Below are 22,461 nucleotides of genomic sequence, written 5' to 3'. Positions count from 1 at the left end.
TGACTTTCGGATTGTCCGAATGGTTAACTGTTTTTCGGTGAAGATCTTGGCTGGGAATACTAATTTTAAGCAATTTTAAGCTAGAATGCTTATTTATGTTAGAACAACGCAATTACTCCTAGTAATTTTATACTATAATATTATATGTTTTGTATGTACATTATATCTATATATATGATATGAATAAAATATATATATATATATATAAACCTGAGATCCAGTCTTACCATTCCTCCATTCTAAATGTGATTTATCCATAGTGTTTTTAAAAATCTTGATGTAAGTTGTTGGCAGAATATTAGACAAAATAACCTGTCCACCTCCTAATTGTTTGTGGGGCCTCTTTAGGGCATTAATGTAGCTATGATCAAACAACAGCTTCTACCATGTTTCCTCTTCCATTAACACTTTTTTATTGCAACTAAAACAGCTGAAATGACGTAGTTACCAATAACGTCATTTCAGATGTTGAAGTTTCACTCTTAACCTAATTTAAAAAGTCGAAATACTTTAATTAAAAGTAGAAGGTTTGTGGCTCGAGCTAATATCTAGCTATCATTCATAATTTTCTTCTTTTTTATTTACTTCATTCCAAGCTACAAGTTAAGAAAATAAAAATATAGCTATGACTGAAGGACCAACTTATCTACCCTTAGGAATGATTAATGTTGAAAAAGACCGGACAGATTAAAAAAGACTGTTAGGAAAGAAAAATACTGATTAGGTATGCAGTCCTAGGGCCGATCCAACACATCATATAGGACATATTTATAGCTAAAATTAAATCTAAGAAAAATAAATTTAATGTTTCTTGACAACGAACATCATATTTATTTAGCCTTGTTATTTGATAGGTAAAGCTTAGAAACAATTAATGGGAGAGCTGTGGACTCAAACTTTCGACTCCGACTCGAGTTACACTTTATTCTAATGAAACTGCCACTTCAGACCCGACTATGAATTAAAATATAAAAGTTCGTAACACGGCTCGAAATTGAACTCAATCATAATTTATATAAAATAAACCCATTTATAGGATTGAATTTTACCATTAAATATGATTAAATCAGAGCTGGGAACTCATACTCACATAAAGGACTCGATTCTCACTGAAGTCTTACCAAACCACAACTCAATTTTACTAAAAAAAAATGATATTTATAAAAATAAATCGTTAAACTACCTTGGTTGCTGGTATTACAATAAACATAAAAATCAATTTTTTTATTCAGACTGAATTTGGTATTTGATAATAAATTTAATGAAAAAATAGAGACAAATAAATATTTATTCTAATTAGATAAATTTACAAATGAATTATACAAAATAAATTATAATCATCAACTATGAGGATATAAAAATATGTTTCCTACAAATTTACTATAATTGAAGAGCAATTACAACTTAAGTACCTCTGGAAAAATTTGAGATATCTATCAAATCTTGTTATAACAAATGATATAAAATATCTCAAATGTTAACAGTATTATCAGTGCAAAATAATGAAAGTGTATCTTTTAAATTATAAATATACCCATGTCCATTATAGAAATGTTGTAGTACAGTAAAATGGACTATTTTATAGATTAAGTACTTTTAACACTAGGCTCTTCGTATGAGTCCATGATTAGCCAATCAGAATGGTTTGATAATTAAATTATACAGATAATTTATTAAGGAGAACCGAGTGAGTCAGATTATTTGAGCAATCTTTATTTTTATATGTTTGTTACATCTATATATTTTTTTGACATGGATTTGAATAAAAATAGCCAAAATCACAAGGTTACCCAAATCGTGGGGTGATATCGCACAGTCTTTTTACTGTGGTTTTGTACTTTAAAAATTTATATTTTCGACTAAATGAAAATAAAAGGAATAATATTTATTATATTAAAGAATAAAAAATGAGTTTTGAGAATGTTAAGGTGAAAAAAATTCTTATATATCCTAATCCAAAATAGAATAAAATAGAAAGTAAATACAAATTAAGATTTTTCTTAAGCATGAAATACTTATCAAATTTTCTTATTTACAATACAAAAATCATAAGCTAATATTTGGATTTTTTGGATAACTTTTTCGCTTGTTTTATTTTTTTATATTCTCCTTGAAGGATAAAGAACCGTTACATGTGAGTCTCAGCCCGGACAATTGTGTAGGAATTCACCATACAGCACTATGCTTTAGATTACGGGTTATATCTTTAAAATATACAACATATAATTATTTGTTTTCCTAAAAAGTAATTGTAGTAAAGTCGTGAATATTTAACATAAAAATAGCGTATGAAGAAATCCACAATAATTACCTTGGAAAACTATATAAAAGTTAGATTTACGGTAAAGTTAAAATTCCATGCTCTTTTACTCATCACTGGAGATGGAATTTGTATCAGAGTGTGAGTAGAAGGCAGGAGCGAGACATATGCTATTATTATTGAATTAAGAGCATTAATAATATCAAAGGTCTATTATATGATTATTATTTTTAGGGGGGTGGGGGTGGGTGGAGAAAATGAATTACTTTCTAAATTTAAAATACCAATAGTGCAGGAAAAATAATAAAATTATATTCAAATGCATACATATTTATTTTATAATCCAATTTTAAATCAATTTAAAGCAAAGATAGGGTAGAATTCTTTTTTAGAGGGAGATGTTAAAACACATCCACGACTTATTTAATAATCAACAAAAAGGAACAAAGAGCACACAAATCAACTTTGTTTCCTTTGGGAATAGCTCTATCTTGTTTTTTCTTCACACATATCCCATCCTTAGAAGTCACTAGAAATGTGATTTGTTCAAGAATGAAGGAGAATGTGGGAGCGAGACATATGGTAATACTGCAATATTAACTCCATTGAAAAATATTCACATTAATGTTAAATATTGATAGTAGCTTAAATTGTCCTGATCTTGATAAAAATACTTATTCTTTTTAAAAAGATTGTAACCGAGATCTTCAAAAATGGGTCCCGAGAATCATATCACTAAAACTAAGAACTTTTGAAAGATAGACATGACAAATTTGGGGTATGTATTTTGAAGATTCATTTTCAAAAGGACTGTATTCAGAATATTAGTTTTTGAAAAAGTTGGATAAACTAAAATATTTAAATGGTAAAAAGAGCCAAAATATAATATTTAGGAACTATGCACAATGTACGTACACAAGTGGCCCTGGGAGGGCCTGAGGCAAATAAAAAAAAATGATATCCATTTATTTACAATATGTACAATGAAATGATTCCTACTGTTTACGATGTTAAAGCATGGGACCAAGGGAAAACACCTCCAATGTCCTCTTAAAGCCACTACAGAGGATATATGGAATAGTAGTAATGACTTTCCATTATTAATATAATCTTTAAAGTATTGAGACTTATGTTCAAAGACTTGAGACTTAAAAATATTTGACTTTATTTTACCATCGTTGATTTTATTTTATTGACATCATGGAGGCCTTGAAGGTCAAACCAACGATGAAGATGTCAGGGTAGCCCAAGATTTTCATCAGCCAAACGATTTTGACCCAAGAAGAAGGAGAAGGTACATCGGTCTACTAGGGGCAAGGCCATCGGAAAGGCTGGAGGAAGGTTGCTTAGAAGAATTTAGAGGCCACTCCTTTCCCAACGTGAAAAAGAACTCAGTCTTCATCGATGTCAACAACTCTTGAATGATCTGAAGCACAAAAGCAACGTGGTATTTTTTTTCTCTGATGAAAATACCTGTCTACAACAAGCAAAATAATCGGGTTGTATGTTTTGGCAAGGTTGACAACTGTATCAGGTTTATAAGTTAATGAGAGCAAAACTGTTGTTCTAACCTCTATGGAAGGCCGATTGAGGAGGTCTTCCCCGTGCTTTACATATGAGAAAAACCCTATGATTCTTAGACTTATGATCTCATCTCAAAGATTAAACTGTGGAATCTCTAAGAACAACGAGAAATCATAGATTCGGTTTCAAAGGCTGTTACTCAGTACGGCCTTACAAAGTTTTTATTTGTTTTTAAGTTTTTAAGATTATAAAAAGATTTAATTATTACTTCGATAATTTTAAAGAAATACCATCCAAATTTCAATTTATTCTAGATTATACAGATTTTGAAATCAAAACACATCAATCAAGGACCTTTTTTTTTGGACATTTGATAGTTATACAAAATATTGTACGATACAAAATTCCCAACCTTTGTCCTTACCCTATCTAGTAGTCATTATTTTTAAGCCTTTCCTTCAGTCTGTTTCTCACCATATTTAGTGTTCTTCATGATATATCAGAGTTATGGAGGAGAGCAGATTAACTGTCATGATATTTCATTAAATTAGCGAGTTTTTAATTCTATCAATGGAAGCCTTATAAAGAAAACGCCAGCAAACTTAGTCAAGACAAAGACCCAAAGTTTTGTATACCGGGCCGTGCAAAATTATTTACCGATGATGTAAATATACTTTTTAAGAGGTTTTGTGGCAACCAATCTGATTGTTTCGTATTTTTACTGTTAAGATAAACAAAAATCCTTCCTGTGAGAGCGTAACAACTTCCACACGTGAGACCATGTCCAATCAGGAAACAAAGAAGATCGAAATTGCAGCCCTCCTCCGAGCGGAAGTGCCTCATAACAACATTAAGGAACAGGTTGGGGCCTCGTTGAAGACAATTTACAATGTTTGACGTGATGTCATCTCCTTCCTATAAAAACTTCAACAAAATCAAACTAATCATTTCAAAAGTCCTATTTATTCTCTACTCCGCAAGTTCAAATAAGACCATGATTCCTACACGCCTTGATAAGTTCCTCAGAAACGAATTTCATCTTTTGGAGAAGTTTGGAGAACAGGGAGCCTTTTTTTTTTGGTCTACAAATAGACTCAATGATCTACCTGTTGCATAGTTGTATAGTCCTCGCTCTTACTTAAGGTCGTAGGTTTTATCTCGTTTTTTTGTATTATCTACAACTAATCAGGTTTTCATTTATATAGCTTTTTTTAAAGAAACCATGCTCAGTCGTGTGTTTTTATCCTATATTTTTCGTTATGTTCAAAAGTATGTCAATTTGGAAGTGTTAATATAAATTATTGTTGATTGAAAAAAAAAAAATCAATTTATACAAAAATATAAGCATATATGGTAATAATGACTTATGGACCATCGAAAGATTATTTTGTTGTCACTAGAGGATATTAAAAAAAAAGAAGGATATTAAAGGTAAAAAATAGTGTTTTTCCTACAAAATTAATCTACTTTAATCATTATATTTACAAATACGTACATGCACAATCCAGGTATAAACATATATGGTGTATTAAAAATAAATCCATTATTTTTTGTAGATTTTGTTTCCATTAATGTCCATCTTCTTAGCAATTAGAACAATTGTTTTGCAACCCACAATATTTTGTCTCACAATGTTAATATACACAACGACTTTACCTCGCAACCATATTACTCCAATGATTTTGTATGCAACCTTTTTACCACAGTCATTTTACGAGATGTCATCTAGGGATGGATCACTTCTAAAATTTGTATGTTCCGTCCAAATCTTTAAAGCTGACTCTAAATGAGGTGCAATGCAGTCCCATATAACAATCTTTTGCCATGATTAGAGTTGAGTAGTTTGTAATGAAAAATGAGCACCAGGCGAGACAGATGGTACTCTTGTTAATATCAGCTGCCTTTTGTCATATGATTTTGGAGGAAGAAATGAATTACTACTATAAAAAGGAGAACCTTCTACATTAAAAATAGGGAACTGAATATATATATATATATATTTTCATGGATTTTTAAAACAATTAACCTCAAAGATAGGCTATAATGCTATAATACTATTGAGGAAGAAGTTAACACGCCCACGACTGATTAAATAAAGAACAAAAAAGAAGAAAGAGCACACACAACAACTTCCTTCCTTTTCTAATTTTTAAATGTAGTTTTTTCATTACAAACTACTCAACTCTAGTCATCATTTATATCTACCAGTGACATTATTGTAAATCAAATTTTTTTAATATAAATTACACATTTTACATTGTTTCAGAACTACGTACGATTCATTCTTTACAGGTTCAATTGAAGTTTAGAATCATATATCTCTTGGAAACCAAATGGAGTCGCGATTCTTTACATTTTGATTCTGAATTTAGTGAGACATAGCTGAATGGACAAAGCGTTGGTGAGTATTACTCTTTTGAATTCCATGTGTGTAGGTTAGATTCACAGATGTTCTTAGAGATGGAAATATTATGAACTTTTTCATATGACTGTTTTTAAAGACCGTAATACTTTTGTCCATTTCTAATTTTATAACATGATGACATTGAGAGATCGCCCCACACCCCCTAAAAAGAATTGAACAATTTTTTTATTTGTTTCAGAAATTCCTATGTATGTGGATGATAAGGAATAGGTATCAAAATTGTCCATAAAGATGGTATCGGAGTCAAGAGGCGGAATTGACTTAAAATTCGGTACGGATACATTCTTATTCATTTTGCTTTATATAAAATATTATACTTTGAGTAAAGGGAGGAGGGTGTTGTAGTGGGTGAAAGATGTTCCGTAGCAAACATACGATCCCTCGTTTCGACGTCTCTGCCTATGTACTTGCTCGGTCCAGAGTGAGATCGGTAATTATTATCTTTTCATATCAAAATGGGCGTCTCAAGCTGTGATTTCGAGGTGCTGTCTCTCCACAAATTGAAGAATTTTTATTTTTTACTAGAAAATTTAATATTTGAAATTATTTTTTCAAAATATTTAATATATAAAATTCAATTTAATTTTTCCTAAATTTTTTTGAAAAAATTTAATTTTCTTTAAATGATTTTTGGAAATTTTTCTTCAAAATTAAAATATTGAATTTTTTTTTCAAAAAGTTATATATTTTAAATATAAGTTTTAATTTGTTAATCTAATGAAGCGTCTCCTTTAAAACATTCTTTAGATTGTTTGGTTTACCATGTTAATTTTTTCTTTTTATTTATTGTCGTACCAAAAGTACTTAGAAGTTACATCTCTTACTATAAACTAAAGTGTTCTTGCTTGCTGATACGTTTGAGTTTTCAAAATAAAAACAACACCTTAATTTTGCAGATTACCGTCATGTACTTTTTTTTTATAAATTTAAGCTTCCTACGATTTTGTCTCTTTTCACATTTCTAAGTTAAACAAGGCTATTAAAGAGTCTACAATTATATTGTTTATCCGTAAAACATTATAAATTCCACATGAATGACAGCCATTGTTGCATTTTTAAGTTTTAACTTCTTCACAAAAATAAAATCAGAGCTGCACCTACATCATTTTTCTATAACATGAAACAATAAAAAATATATTCATTATGCATTATTCTTGTTACTAAGGGGACGTAGGGTTGGTCAGTTGAGTCCTATTTATGGGTATTCAAGAGTATTCAAGTTTTCTTTCATAGTGATGATGATAGAAATTCAACAAAAAGAGTGAATATATGATGGCGTTTTTTAGGCTAAACAATATTGCATTAATTCATCGCAAGTTGATGTATTTTTTTTTTAATTAATAAAAAAAAACATATTTTATATTTAAAACGTTTCACAATCACGCATATTTAAAGCTTTCAAAAATCGAATTAGCCCTCCGTTAAAAAACAAAGATATTATACACGACGAAAATTGATATTAATGCTTATTATTCTTTTGCATCTACATTTTATCGCCAATAATTTTTAGAATGCTCCTGAAACATTTAATCAGAGTATATGCAATTCAATATTTGTCTTAATAATTCCTTGACCACTTCAATAATTCTGAATTTTCTGGCTGAGGCTCATATTTTGTCAGTGAATGTAAGCAAATAGCCCACTATAAATAAATAATAAATTTTTCTTAGTGGTCTTAGGGATTCCTATTCTGGAACCGTCAAGAATGAGGCCTTCCTCATACTATCAAATTGTAAGTCACGATTTGCTATCCTACAGTACTAAAGTACTACCTTATGATCAGAACGCGGAAGGGGACGGAAATAATGACTGAACGCTGACGGAAAAAACCAAAAAAAACATTGCCCGAAGCGATTACAAATCTGATTTTATCAAAGATAAAAATGTAATGTTTTTACTATGGAAGGAACAAATTATATACTGTAGAAACCTGAAAGTCATGTTTCCAAGTTATTTTAAATTAAGGATTTCTTTTTTCTGAATGTGTTATATTCCTACAAGTATTTTAACATTTTAATTCACACGGGTGCAATATGGAGATAATAATTGACAAAGATTGATGCAAAATTAAAATGATATAGTGATTATAATTGTTTAACTGTTTATCACGTAATTAAATACGTTTTTTTTTTTGAGTTTTTTTTTTGCCCAGTTCACTAACTGCATTATAAAAAGGATGTTCGCTTACAGGGGCATAATACAAATGTAATTTAATGAAATGTGCAAATTTTTGTTCCCTAGCTTGCCCCTATCTGTTTTTGTTTTTAGGTAAATTAATATTTTGCAACAGTTTAAAGGTTAAATGGTCATATGACGGTTTATTAAAACTGATAAACCGTCATATATTTGCTACTTCTTCATAAATGGCAATAATAATCAAATAATATACATATTAATATTTGTAAAGGGATTTTTAAGGATAATGTATTTATGTAACTCAGTCATTCACAAATATTTTTTTCTTGCTTGAAGATAATGAAGTCAACCCCTCAAACAAACCATTTCCAGCTTCAAACTGATCCTCCAACCGGAACCTGAAACTGGAAAGTCCTTGATCAGGAACTCCTTGTCCATGTTGCCCACTGCCTCGAGAATGGAAGCCCGCAAGGAGATAAAAGTGTTATGTGCAGGTTTATTGTACTATTTCTCCCAAAGATCCCATACATTGTAGTCCAAGAGGTTTCGATACAGCGAGTTAGGGGCACATTTATTTTTCCAAAAAAATAAAGGTCTTAAAAATGTTGGTTTTTCAGGAATAAATCCTTTTCCAATTACCCATTTTGGACCAACAGCACCAACTTAAAATTTTAGCATGACATCAGATCTGTTCACATCAATGTAAGCCCTTTAGCATAATTACCTATGGAGTTATTTACGACCTTAGGCGTATGCTTCGCACGAAAGCACACAATATTGAGCACATTGAGTTCGTAGTTAGAGGATATCTCAAGTAATTGGTATTTTTCTTATACAGTATTTTTCAGTTGAATCTTATAAGCCCACTTTCATAAACATAAATCTCAGGGTTGCTAAAATATTGAGGCATATTCTTGTTCCAGATTTAAATTCCTACCCTGTACATATATTCATTTCAAACGTTTAATCCTTTAAATATGAGAAAATTTACTAAATACAATATCAATACATCGTTGAAGGGTTTGCATGATCTACATATGTACTTGATATCTAAAAAGTTTATGATCCTACGTCAAGTCGAAGGTCTTTTAGATGAAGGTTTGTATATTTTCACTTGGAGTTTGGCTCGAGTAGTAAGTTTCAGCTAATGGAGCTTCATTTCCAACTCTGATTCAGCCAACACCATTCACATTAAATGTCAATCATTTAAAAAGTTAAAATGTACTTAAATAATAATTATATTAATTAAAATAAAAGATGTTTTAACATCAAACCTTGAACAGTGTCAGGTCTATGCATGCAGTTGCAGTCGGCCATGTAATTTCTATAGGTTTGGAGCTTCGTTAAAAAAAAAAAACATTATAAATTTTTGTTCCATAGAGGTCATTTGAGAAATAAGAGAAATTGCGCATAAAAAAATTTAAAAGTACAAAAACTGAGTGGTGCAGTAAAATCTGAACACTTTGAATTTGAAACTTCATTACGATATAATTCACAGTGGCTTTGAGCGCCTTAATGTTTGGATGGCAGACACTGCAGCCCTTCCTCTCGACATGCACCCAAAAAGTATGGCGGGGAGGGTTGGCATCAGTGTTGTAGGGGGCATAAAGGGTCAAAAAAGTGTTCAAAAGGCTCATTCAGAGTCTTACGATGGAGGAGATGTTTTTTTTTCACTGTTGGTGTCAAAAGTGGCCTCTTCACCTTCAAAATGGCTCTTTCCACCTACTTTTTTGATAACTCTCTGGATAGTCTGGTGTAAAACCCCAAGATCTCTTGTATGGGCCCTCATGGACTTGAAGGGATTGTCCTGGGCTGTGTTCTTTAACTCCTCCAGATCCTCTTTGGCCTTTTTGATTGAGCCCTAATTCTTCTCCAACGTTTGGGACTTGTTGACGGCATAGACGGTGCTCCTGGAGACCCTTAACTGATTGGAGTGCACGAAGTGTCATTTTTTCTTCTTGCATATAAAATAAAGAGCTCATATTTTTTTTCTTACTATTTTTTTATGCTTTAATGTATGTATAGAAATATGAATTAATTTCAATCACTCAACCTTCATTAATGATTGAATTAGTAAGTGCTCAGATTTTATGGAGCACCCGTTATTGTTGAAAAAAGGACATTCATTGATTTTTCATTAAATTAGGTTTGTATAAAAATAAGGTAAAATTTTCCTTTATAAAAAAAGTTATTAAATGAAAATTACCATATAAATTGTTATTATAGAAGGCTGTTGAAAATTATTTTTAGTTCTCTGAAAAAAAATCGTATTCAATAACAAAAAAATATATTTTTTTTAAATTCAAATTTTAAATTATTTTTATCCCTGCCTAAATTGTATCTCTACTTGTGCAATCCATTTTGCATGAGACCTTGCGATAGTTAAAGTCGGATCTGGCCGCAAAAACTTGATATTTAATTTTCAAATTTTAATTACGAGACCAAAGTATGGGATTAACGGTGTACTTGATATAAGCCACAATAAAAAAAAATTAATGGTCCTTTTTTTTAAGACTAAAATCAACGTTTCGAGTAATAGTTTCAATTAAAAAAACAAGAGATATTAGAACGTAAATCAAGTTTTGAAGCAAATAAACAAATAACAAAGAAATTAATTACTTAATTAGTTTTTTTCAAGTTGTACAATCTTTACTAATCCAATAATTATATATATATGAGGACTATTTTCATTAGTAAATATATCACTTCGTTACCTTTATTGTATCACACAAACTTTTCTCTAAAAAGAAACAGAAAAAGGCCCGAAATCAGTTGACAGTTAGCCAAATTAGTCAATCATACCAACTACTATTTGTCTTTTAAGTAATCCCAGACTATCATTGTCATATTATTATTTCTTCTAAATGTTTAAAATAAATTAAATCCATAAATTTCATAATATTAAAATCCTATAAAATATTTTGTTCGATAATGAATATTGGTTAGTAATATTTATAAGAAGAGTAGCTATAAATTTGTATTGATATAGGATAGCCAAAATTTATTCATAGAAATAATAAAATGGCCAATATATATAATATATACCGTACGTGTCATAATGTCTTGTAAGAGATTAATAGAATTCAAGGGTCTTGCAGATTTGACAAATGAACCCAATTCTTTTTTAGTATCCTCTTATTTATCTGTTTAATATCTACAATTATTGATGAAAAACTCTTCCTGTGGCAGTAATGCAAGTCTCCAATCTAGGCCTAAAGGACTTACATACTTTCCTTCCGATATTTTGTTCAATTTATTGGCACCAAATGATCTTAGTTTGTTTACATTGTGATGATAAGTGCGAGATGAGCATCAACATGCTGCCATATAATGAATTAAACTGGATACAGGTTTGGGGTTGATGGTGACCAAAACTCCTTCAACCCAAATCCACTTGACTTCAATTTCTTCAATAAGTAGGCATGAACAGTGCTGCTAGTATGCGCAGGAGCACCATCCTGCATCCAAACAAACTTACCTACACCATAGGTAACCTCAAGGAGTGGAATCACTTTTTGGATGAGAATATTTTTGTATGTGAATGCATTTTTTGTGTCTTCAATAAATATTGGAGGAATTTTTTTTCCCATCAGAGCCAACATAACCTAACATCATAACTCTGACTCTTTGCCACATACCATAATTCTGGTGAAGCTGCCTTGGCAGAGGTGTATAGGTACTAGAACGTACGAGAATTGAATACTTTATCAACAACAAAAAAGTATCTTCTCATCACTAAATACGATAATCTTTGTGTTTGCTAATTTTTGAGAAAGTTTAAAATCTGCTTGCATCTTTCCTCTCATTTCTGTTATGGACTGTAAGGTTGTCAACAATCTACACTTCCCAAGGCCTTTCAACCCAAATCTTTCTTTACTTTCTTTTATATAATTCATAATTATATCATTAATGAATTTGTAAATAATATTATGTTACTAATTTTTCATTTTTTATTCAAAGAGATCTTTTATTTATCACCTTGACGACATATCTGCCTAGCACGGTTTAAAAAATGATGGCTGACCTACCTTGTCTCTAAGTATCTTGGGATTTCCCACATCATTTTTTTTACGTGGAAATAACTATATCTACTTATTCAGAACTCGAATAGGAAGCTATTTTTGAAGCACAGTTTACGTAACTCAACAGGGGTTCAAATGCTATTTATAACTTCTTAAATTACACAATAAATGTATATTAATTTGTGTACAATTATTTTCTTAAGTCTGACGTATCTAATGGAAATAAGTAATATGAAATATTGATGATAGTAACACATCATGTTACGTTTGATGCTGTTCTTTTTTGAGTAAAAGATATGCTTTTTTTTTTCTTGGCTCTTTTACTAAGTCCACCAATTTAATGGGGAAAAATATACTGTTATTTAGAAGTACTGAAAGTTTAAAACAGATAGGCATTTCCACGGAAACATAACTTCAGGAGATGCTAATTTTTTAGAAGGGAACATAAAATATGTGAACTCTATTGAACAAACAACACGGTTTAAAAAAATTAGTTTTCTCCTAAACAAATCGCCCGATTAAAAAAAACAAAAACAATCTTAAATGAAAGCTGAAAAAAACCCCCCTAATATTCAATATAATATCCTTTAGCACCAATAATGGCCTCGATTCAACCTCAAAACGGAAGCAGTCCTTCCGAATAGTCCCTACTAGTAGTTTAAAGAATTCCTCACGGATACTGGACATCAGCTCAGATGTTGTGTTACAAATAGGATATTTGGTGTGTCACTAAAATGCATTCCACGCAAAGAATCCATGGGGTTGAGGTCCGGTAAGCTTGGAGGACAAACACCGGGTCCACCAAAGTCAAAATAAAAAAATAATAAACATTTTCTTATGCCGGAACCAGAACCGGAAGAGTTTCTGCAAGACTCTTCCGGTTCCTTCCTGACTTTCCAGAAAAGGACTTGCTTAAAAAGTTTAAGTTTACAGCTTACGATGTTTACTCGTCTGGCACGGATCGCAACAAGGACACGCTCCCTTTTGCACGATTGTGAATATATACTTCGTTCACTGATTCAATTTTTTTTAACACTTCTAGCAAGCTGCCAAAACAATAAACAACGTTCTAACTTCGTGAGTACTCAAAGTTTGTTTTTAAATAAGGGATGTACACTGTACATATATGCATTTTAAATTATTCCCATTTCCCGAAATTCCAAATGTTTAAGTCTCCTTAAGGTGGCAGAAAGCATCCTACATCTTTAAGTAGAACCAATAATCCGTATTATTTAGGAGTATTCATGTATTGTGATATACAAACTGGCATACTTGTACGACATTACAAGAATTTGCCATACAAAAGTTAAAAATATGACTCTATTTTTAAAAAATTGCATACCTTGAAATATTAAGCTCCATTAAACTTTTATCAACCATAATATAATGTATATATTTAAATATACGCAGCTTAAGGACTTTTTCAATTCCACACAAAAACAAAATCTTCCTAAAAATATGATATTCAGTAATACGTATTTTACCGGAATGGGCAGCCGGTAGAGATCAAATCTCTGCCCAAAATTATTTCCCTATAAAATTAATATCCATTTGAGTTATTTACAATAGTGGAGTTTATTTTTTATTTATTTTTTAATGTTCCTTGAATTGGTCGGATATAGTTACACTGATTAATACTAAGCAAGCATCATAGTATTACAATTACTCCAACTGATCTAGGAATCTTGTGTGAAGTTCATATACTTAAAGTATATTTCTTTGCCTAGGAATTATCTGCTCAAACCTACGCATATTGAGGTCAAGAGACTAATTTATCCCGAGTGCGTTGTCCGGCGATTCCATAACTTTAAAAAAAAAATTCAAATACGACTCGTTTGGAAAAGTTAAGATTTGGTAAGGAAATAACCTATACAAAAAAAAAATTTCCACCTATGCCATCTATAGAAAGCACATCAGAGTTTGAAGGACGACAACATTAATTTATTTTGTCTATAAAGATACAACATATATGCTTATTTTAAATGACTCAATGAACATCGACATTATTTTAACCTATAACAAAAATTACTTCGATTTGCACCAGTAATGCCATCTCTTGCACTTTGCAGAGACTATTCAAACGACCACTCTTAAGTAAAGAGTTTTTGCCTTATACATAATTTGGTCGAGAACCCCGACCTAAAGATGACCTCGTACGACAAAGTAATTTTTCATAGGTAATTTTGTAGCCCAAGGTAACTTCTCCGCTCTAAACGTTATCAAAATTCGAAAAAAAACGGTCTCATCTACAATTCCCTAAATGTTCAAAAGTTATAATCAATTATCTGTTTTAATGTTTTGTGTAACCTCAATCTCCCAAAATTTAATTTTAGTTACGTATCTTAATTTATTCAAAAGTTATGGTTGATTATGCGTTTTTAACATGTTGTGCGACCTTAACGTATCAAAATTTAATTCCATCTCACTGTTAAAGTATATACATATACTCTATATTTACAATATTCCTACAAAATTTCAGCAAAATTTATTTGTAACGTTTTCCCTAATCGGGGATATAAACAAACAAACTATTAATTATTTTAGGTGCCCGCTTAGCATATAATCTATATATTCCGGTTAATTTAATAATCAAATTTAGTAGAAAAATGTTTTAGGACCTAATATCGAAGTATAACTTAATTAAATAAGGGATATGTGTAAAGAACAAACTAAATTTACCAATAAAAAAAGGCAAGACGATTAATGCGTGTACTCTTTCTTCTGTTTTGTTCATTTTTTAATAAATCGTATGTTCGTTAACATCTCCTTCTAAAAGAAGACTTTTCACCTATCCTTGGTGTAAATTGATTTTAAAATGCACAATAAAATTAATATATATGAATTGAAATATAATTATAACATTTTCCCTGCGCTAATGCTATTTTAAATATGGAAGGTCCTCCTCTTTATAGCAATTTATATTAACCATTGTCTTATATCAGTAATGGCATGTGTATAGTAATTGCATTTTCATCAAACTCTTACAGAAATATAACTTTCAAGTTTTTGAGACTTCAAGCAGTAATTAAGCAAACTAGTATATATTTTTACAAAGTAAACTATATATGCCATTGGTCCATGGAAAAGGAACTGAGAAAATAATAGTTCTACAACTCTTGCCGAAAAATGTTAGAAAATACAAATGGTTTTTTAACTTCAAAGTTGTATACGATACATTTTTTTTAGAAGCACATAATATATCTTCATAGACTATATAAAACAAACTACAAAAAAAATAGAGGTTCTAACCTTCCCTTTTATAAATAGGTTCAGTTCAAGCTTACACTTTAATGATTTTATCTGGCAGCTATTGTAAAATCAACCCAGTAACAAAGTCCATTTATACTCTATTTAATTTCGTTCATCTAATTTAAATAAGAATTGTCGTTGTCAAATTGCCTATGATTAAAAAACTCCAGAATAAAATTTCAAATCTATAATTTAATCTTTTTTAAACTATAGTGAAATATTTTGTTATATCTTGTTCTCATAAATTTTTTTATCAAAATAAGAGTCTATGATATTTGCAATATTTAAGGTTAAAAAAATATGGTGAAGGTCAAGCATATTTTTGTATAACATAACTATAAATTATTTAGTTGCATAGTTCAATGGTTATCAAATTATGCATCATCTGCATCCTTCAGTTAAGTGGTTTACAAGCTACAATCCAAAACGCAAGGGTATTAAGGACAATTTTTGATTAAATTAATCATGAAAAGGAGTTCAGAGCTCCTTTGAGTTAAATATCAGAAATATGATTTTCGTTATTACCAATAATAGACCATTTGATGTTCAATTTTTTTATCATAAGATTTGAATAAAATTTGATGAGTAAATTTTCCATGGAATGACGCGTAAAATAAGATTTCTGGTACATTTTGCCTTTAAGCCATTTTGTCTCAATGATATTTCACTTTAATATACAAATAAGTGAGTTTTATACGTCGTTATTTTTGCCAAAATTGATATTCCTTTTGAAATTTTTAATGAAAATATTTAATGTGTATTAAAGTAAAACTTATTAAAAGGTTGTTTTTCATGGACATAAATTTTAAAGTGGTATGTGTGTAAGGATCTTATTCAGAGTATCTAAAAAATTATCCGTTTAATAAATTATCTAATATTAGAGTTTAGAGTATATTTATTCCATTTTAAACTTTGTTATACAATAAAATAAAATATTTGAGGTCATAGGAATTCGATAATATCATGAATAGAAGTTTAGTAAAGGGAAATTTGTCAGAGACAAAACTAGGAATGCATATAGCTACAATTGCGTTCTGTCAATGAACCAATCCAGATATGTTTGTATGCTTATATGTAATATATATAGATATAAATAAGAAAATGATATATTCTTCACAAAATGGATGCACTGAATATCCAAGTATATAAGCATATTTATATGTCTATATGAATAGTGGAAAGGCCCAACTATTTCCAAAAAGTAAAGTCTGGGCTAAACTTAAAAATCAATTTTCGTCGATCATGAACCAAGTACCCCGTATGATGGTGATGGCGGATGGAGCGACTACAAAAGATTTGATTAAATTTTATAAACTTTAGTCAATGCCAACGTGTATTTTTACCTAAAATTCCCGTAGCAAAATTTTTTCTTTTTCTTCATTATGGCCCACAATTCTGCAATCTTATCTTGATCCTCAACCTTAAAAGTCCCGCTTTTTTTATCAACCCAGCGGAGAGTCGAGGGGTTATATTCCCTTTCCTTAAGAATGAGCGCCAAGAAGATAGGAATGATCACTTTTTTGTCCAAGGAGAATCCCACACGACACTGGGCAATTTTTTTGCAGGCTTGGACATCTCTCTTTTCTTTCAAAGACTGTGGAGACAACTTTTTGCGAGATGAATGTGAGGAAGACTTTTTTGAAATACTTTTTTTCGCAACAGCAGGAGAAGGTGTTTTTTTTGCTTCCGATGCTTCAATTTTTACTGATTGTTGCTCTATTGGTGATTGCTTTGATGCTTCCAACGGGATTTGTGGAGAATAAGAGTACGTTGGATGTTGGTTGTAAGATATTAGCTGATCTGGATATATTGAAAGAGGAGGGGAAATCTCCAAGAAACTAGGAATTTCTAGGATTGGAGGGGAATAGGATTCCATGAAATTCGATAATCTTTCTGAACAATCCTGAATTGAAGTGAACTGCAAAAAAAAAAAAAAAATTATATAATCAATGCGTGTCATCTGTTAAATACATAGAGTAGAAATGATGGTTTACTACTTTAGAAAAAAAAACTAAGCTATTTTTGTCTGTTGGTTACAGAACATTCAGTATTAAAGTGGGCTTAGTCCATCAAAACATATTTTTAGTATACTTACATCTTTGCATTGATGTTTATAAATAGTTCTATCTTTAATTAATTATATTTTTTATTTTATTTAATAATTTTCATGTAAAGAGGAAAATATTTTAGTAGTGAGGGTTCTTATCAAACATAACATGAAAGGTCATTGGACTTGGTCCATTTTTACTATGAAATATTTATTCAGAATGATAGTTGCTTATTATATTATCAAAATCAACTTTATTATCTCATAACCGTCAAAGAATTTGTATAGCGGTTATTAATTCCGGGCCTTTTGCATTATTTCTAATGATTAACGGTTATGCAATGTGGTAAGAAAGTGGTAGGAATGAAGACAATAAAAATGTTAATACGAATTCATAATACATAAAAACAACTTTAGCATAATATATCTCATCGTCTTCACTGAGCTCTAACTATGATCTTCACTTTCAGGAATTTTCCTATCATTTTTAACTGAGAGATTTTTAAATAACTGTTTGTTGACAGAATGGCATAAGGGATTAAATATCTTTATACTTTTCTTTTGTCACAGTACTTCTTGTTTTATAAAGAGACTCTTACTTTACTGAAATTAAGGATTGCAGCTGCTTGCCTACACTTTTTTTTCAAATGTTTATTTCTTTGAATTCAATTCTCCTAACGATTTCTTAACAAAAAAAAGAGAACGGATATATTTATTGAAATCTAAATCAGGGAGTTGAATGGTATATTGTACTGCCTTTTTGACAAGAAATTCATTTTAAGTAATCTTTTTTGAATATATAATTCTATTTTTTTTAAATGCCAGAGACACTTCCTCGACACATAAAATCAAAATTTCTTATATTTTTCTCTCTAATACATGCTTATTTCTGTTTTTAACATCGGATTTACATTCATTCCTATTTATTTTTTTAATATATTGGTTCCTCTAATTCTGTTACCTTTTTCTTACGGGCTGAGATTCGTCTTGGATGTTAATTTCCTCCGTATTAGTAGAGAATGTTCTTAGTCTATAATATGCAGTAGCATTGCTTATTAAAAATTACTATGGATAAAAATCACACAAAGCTCAAATATTTGACGAGATCACAGAATTTTATACTTATTTAGCTCGTAAAGAAATATTTAAATTTTATTCTATTTTGCAGAAAGCCTACACAATGTTATAATAATCACCAATATATACCAAAATATAAAAAAATTATTTATAATATATTCTCTAAATAACAATGATAATATGTAAAGCAAATTTGGCAACAACTGGACAGAACTAGGTTCTCTACAATACTAAATAATGCGCGCACGTGGTTCAATGTTAAACAAAACTACCGTCATCAAGTGGAGAAATTTTGAAATATGGACTTGGTTTACTACTGCTCTGAAAAATATACTACTTTTTACCTATAATGGCATAAATAACTCAAAAAATTCAACTAATTGATTTGGCCCACTTTAACACTGAACGCTCCATGTATTACGCGAGTCGATATATTTAGGAGCTTTTATTTAATAACATCGGTAACCAACAAAGGTACATAGCACATCAACGATTCCAACATTATTTTAAAGGATGAAGAAAAAAAAGTTATATGTCGTCATTGGTTTTCATTAAAAATTGGAAAAAATGTCAGCCCAACGAGTGACAGAAAATGAAAAATAAATGTTTATTGTCTTTACAACTCCGGAACCTTATTTCACTAAATATGCACGCAACCTTCGAATTCAAAAAACCAAAAATCATAACAAAGCTTTGAGGCTAACATGTGATCCTTACCTCATAATTATCATCTGTTGGCTGATATAATCCATCGATGGATGATGCAAGTGTAAAGTCTTGATTTTGATATAAGGTAGTGTTTGTGTCATTACTCTGCTCAATAAGGTGATTGTCATTGGAGAACGACCTAATGAAACAATCAATCCATTGTGGAGACTCGTTAATATCAAAGGATGAACCCATCCTTAACTTTTTGAACACTTGAGCAATATTTTTATATATTTAGGTCTTGATGATTTGAAGTGTTCAGTTGACTGTTCATTAAGGACTCAAGGAATGATTATATATATATGTATATCAATAACGCAGGATGCAGTCCTCAGTGCATGCGATTCGTATTCCTGCAGTTATGACATTGTTATGTAACACTAGTAAGACTATATTATTATTTTTATTATTAGGCCTGCGATTGAAGTACAATCTACAATATTAGTAAGAATTTGACAACAAAAAGTAGATGGTTTAAAGGAAATTAGAAGGTGTGTCTAAGAGAGAGAACGCACTTTTTTTTTATTTAGCTTCTTTCAAATCTAAATTTATCTAAATATAAAAGGGAACTACGCATTCAATGTTGCCCCATGCTTTGTCTTTTGTAATTTCCAAAGGTTGTGGAAATCAACAAGTCTATAGGAGAGCAGGAAAGGGGGAGGGAGTAGGAAAACCAATTCTTCAATTAGCAATATGTAACTCATTCCCAAAAAGATGCAAAGCACGACCAACAGCCATTTTATTAGCTTCGTTCAAGACCATATGATCTGACGATGGTGGTAAAGAAAGAAACCCATAAAGAATACAAAGTGTGAACCATTCAATATATATGACAAAAGGGTTAAGTAAATTCAAGGGATATTCCATGGATGACGTGACATTTATTTTTGAACGATACTTAGTTAATTCAATTTGAGTCCAACAGTACCTTTATCTTCTACACGCAAATAACTCTGACTGTTTAAATCAGGATTATTCGAGGCTGTTTAGTATGTCAATGATAGATTTATGGCAGGATTTTGAAATGAATCACTGTATGTACTATAGCGAAACTTGAACTTATTTCATCTGGACCAAACAGAAAATTACAATTATATACAAACCGGGCGTTCAAAAAGTCTTTGACTACCAATATGACGACGATTTAATAGGTTTTGTAAAGTTCCAATCATCTTTTTTTAAATTATATCAGCTGAAGAACCAAAAAGTGGAGTAACATTAGCAATAAGTTAATTATTAATAAAATTGGAAGGAAAAAGTTTAGAAAACATGAATTTATGGTTCAAAGACTTTTGACCCCCAAAGTTCCATGATCTGAATACTTTGGACATTTCAACAGGATGGCATATTGAGTCCAAAGTATATAGAGTCCACCACAACAACATCACCAATCTCAAAGCCTCTGTGGAGGAGGATGTTCAGTTTTACATTATTAAGGTGTGTACTGTCTCACAACCTTGTATGTAGTCTATAATTCATTGCCGGGGGGAATCAAATTCATAAATAACAAGCTTCATAATGTGTAACTAAAAAAATATTTTTAAGATGTTCCTGTACAGCCTCATTCTGATCCGTTGTCCAGGGTTATTTGTAGTACAATCAATGTAATCAAAAATACGCATATATTATCCCTCTCTTCAGTTTGATCTGAAGGTGCAGAGATAATATTTGAAATCTACTGTTTCTTGACATAATTATGCCAAATTGAAAATGGAAACCCTTTCAAATTTGACTCACCTTTGTTTTTATTTCTATATGACTCCACCACTCACACACTAAATCCCGAGTACGGACTGAAAACAGTATCTTTGACACCCCTAATCAATGCAAATTTTTTACTCCATCTCCATATTTTTTTTAATATTTATGAATTTCAACCTTTTATTTGTGGCAATGTGCAAATTTTACCCAGGTATTAAGAAAATGCTTGTTTTTTATATTTTGTCTCTGTCTTTTTAGGTTTTCTCCTAAGTTATTATTATCTTGACGTATATATATATATACAAAAATAGAATACCATAGAATAAAATACAGTTTTCCATTGAACAAAGTTTATCACTCTATACTAAAAAACAATACAGTATAACATACTAGAAATATTCCACAACTTGCAGTAAACGGTTTCTCAGCTCTTGGTCGGTGGTAATCCCAGTGGAAAAAGTCACTCATGAGTTTTACCCCTCTTTCATTGCTTGCTTTCACTTACTTCACAAACTACCTTGCTGCTCTATAGTTTTGATTATTTCTCCAGTTATCAACCGGTGTAATATGGCAGTCACTTTTCAATCCAAGAGCTTCAAAAAGAAAATGTGACTCAGATCCTAACAAGTCTGTGAGAGATGTATTAAAAATGTGAAGTACTTGAGACGAGTACAGCGAGACTCTTTTACAAAGGAGAGAGAAACTTATTCAATTATGTTTCTTCGAAATCCAAATAAGGATCCTCAGAATCTGGAGCGTCCAAAAAAAGTAACTAAGCTATTACTAATTTTCTTATAAGAAGTGATGTAGCAACCAGTAGTCCTGGGAGTAAAAAGGGGCCAGGGATGTCACCTCCAGAGTCGCCAAGTGTGAGAAGGAGAATTGAAGATTACACCGAAAACTTTAAATAACCTCTGAAGATATCTGGGAAGAAAGTCAGAAAATTTGCTCAAACTCTGCAGTCAGCATCAATAAGTATTCGAAGGTCTTGACGGGAGGAGAACATGAAAATGGAACGAGTAGCGAAAAAAAAAAATGTGGAGATGATGACAAAAAATTGGAAAAGAAGAACACCAGTACACACTGGAGAAGATTTAACACCTACGTCGTTATAGAAGTCAATGGTGAAAGAGTCAAAAGAAGCGAAATGCACACCACTAATATATTTTATTTACCCAGTGACAGATTTAGAATCGATACTTCCGAAGTAATTGAATTTGGAGAACATGTAGCATTTAGACCCGAATTCACAACAAAAACCCCAAACAATTTAGCGAAAATACATGAGAAAATTATTATGCCAAAGCTAATA

The 22,461-nt window shown here is 30.8% G+C and overlaps 1 protein-coding gene across 1 annotated transcript; it reads right to left on the bottom strand.

The window, feature by feature from the left end:
- Positions 1-16,493: 16,493 nt before the first annotated feature.
- On the bottom strand, positions 16,494-22,181 carry LOC121131825 (uncharacterized). The gene is made up of 3 exons (XM_040727217.2): positions 19,458-22,181; positions 16,960-17,534; positions 16,494-16,901 (listed from the first exon to the last, which is right to left on the bottom strand). Exons 1-3 carry the CDS (start codon positions 19,641-19,643, stop codon positions 16,805-16,807), a joined length of 858 nt encoding a protein of 285 aa, XP_040583151.1. The 5' UTR covers positions 19,644-22,181; the 3' UTR covers positions 16,494-16,804.
- Positions 22,182-22,461: the final 280 nt, after the last annotated feature.

This window comes from Lepeophtheirus salmonis, chromosome 1 (assembly GCF_016086655.4).
Source record: "Lepeophtheirus salmonis chromosome 1, UVic_Lsal_1.4, whole genome shotgun sequence".
NCBI lineage: Eukaryota > Metazoa > Arthropoda > Copepoda > Siphonostomatoida > Caligidae > Lepeophtheirus > Lepeophtheirus salmonis.
Note: the sequence above shows the minus strand (reverse complement) of the source record. Positions and strands in the feature narration are given on the sequence as shown.

Excerpts from the sequence above, each read along its gene's own strand:
- LOC121131825 (XM_040727217.2), bottom strand. The coding sequence starts at position 19,643 with ATGGGTTCATCCTTTGATATTAACGAGTCTCCACAATGGATTGATTGT. Across the intron at positions 17,535-19,457 it reads CAACAGATGATAATTATGAG|TTCACTTCAATTCAGGATTG; the intron begins GTAAGGATCACA and ends TTTTTTTTGCAG. Across the intron at positions 16,902-16,959 it reads TTTTGCTACGGGAATTTTAG|TCGCTCCATCCGCCATCACC; the intron begins GTAAAAATACAC and ends AATCTTTTGTAG.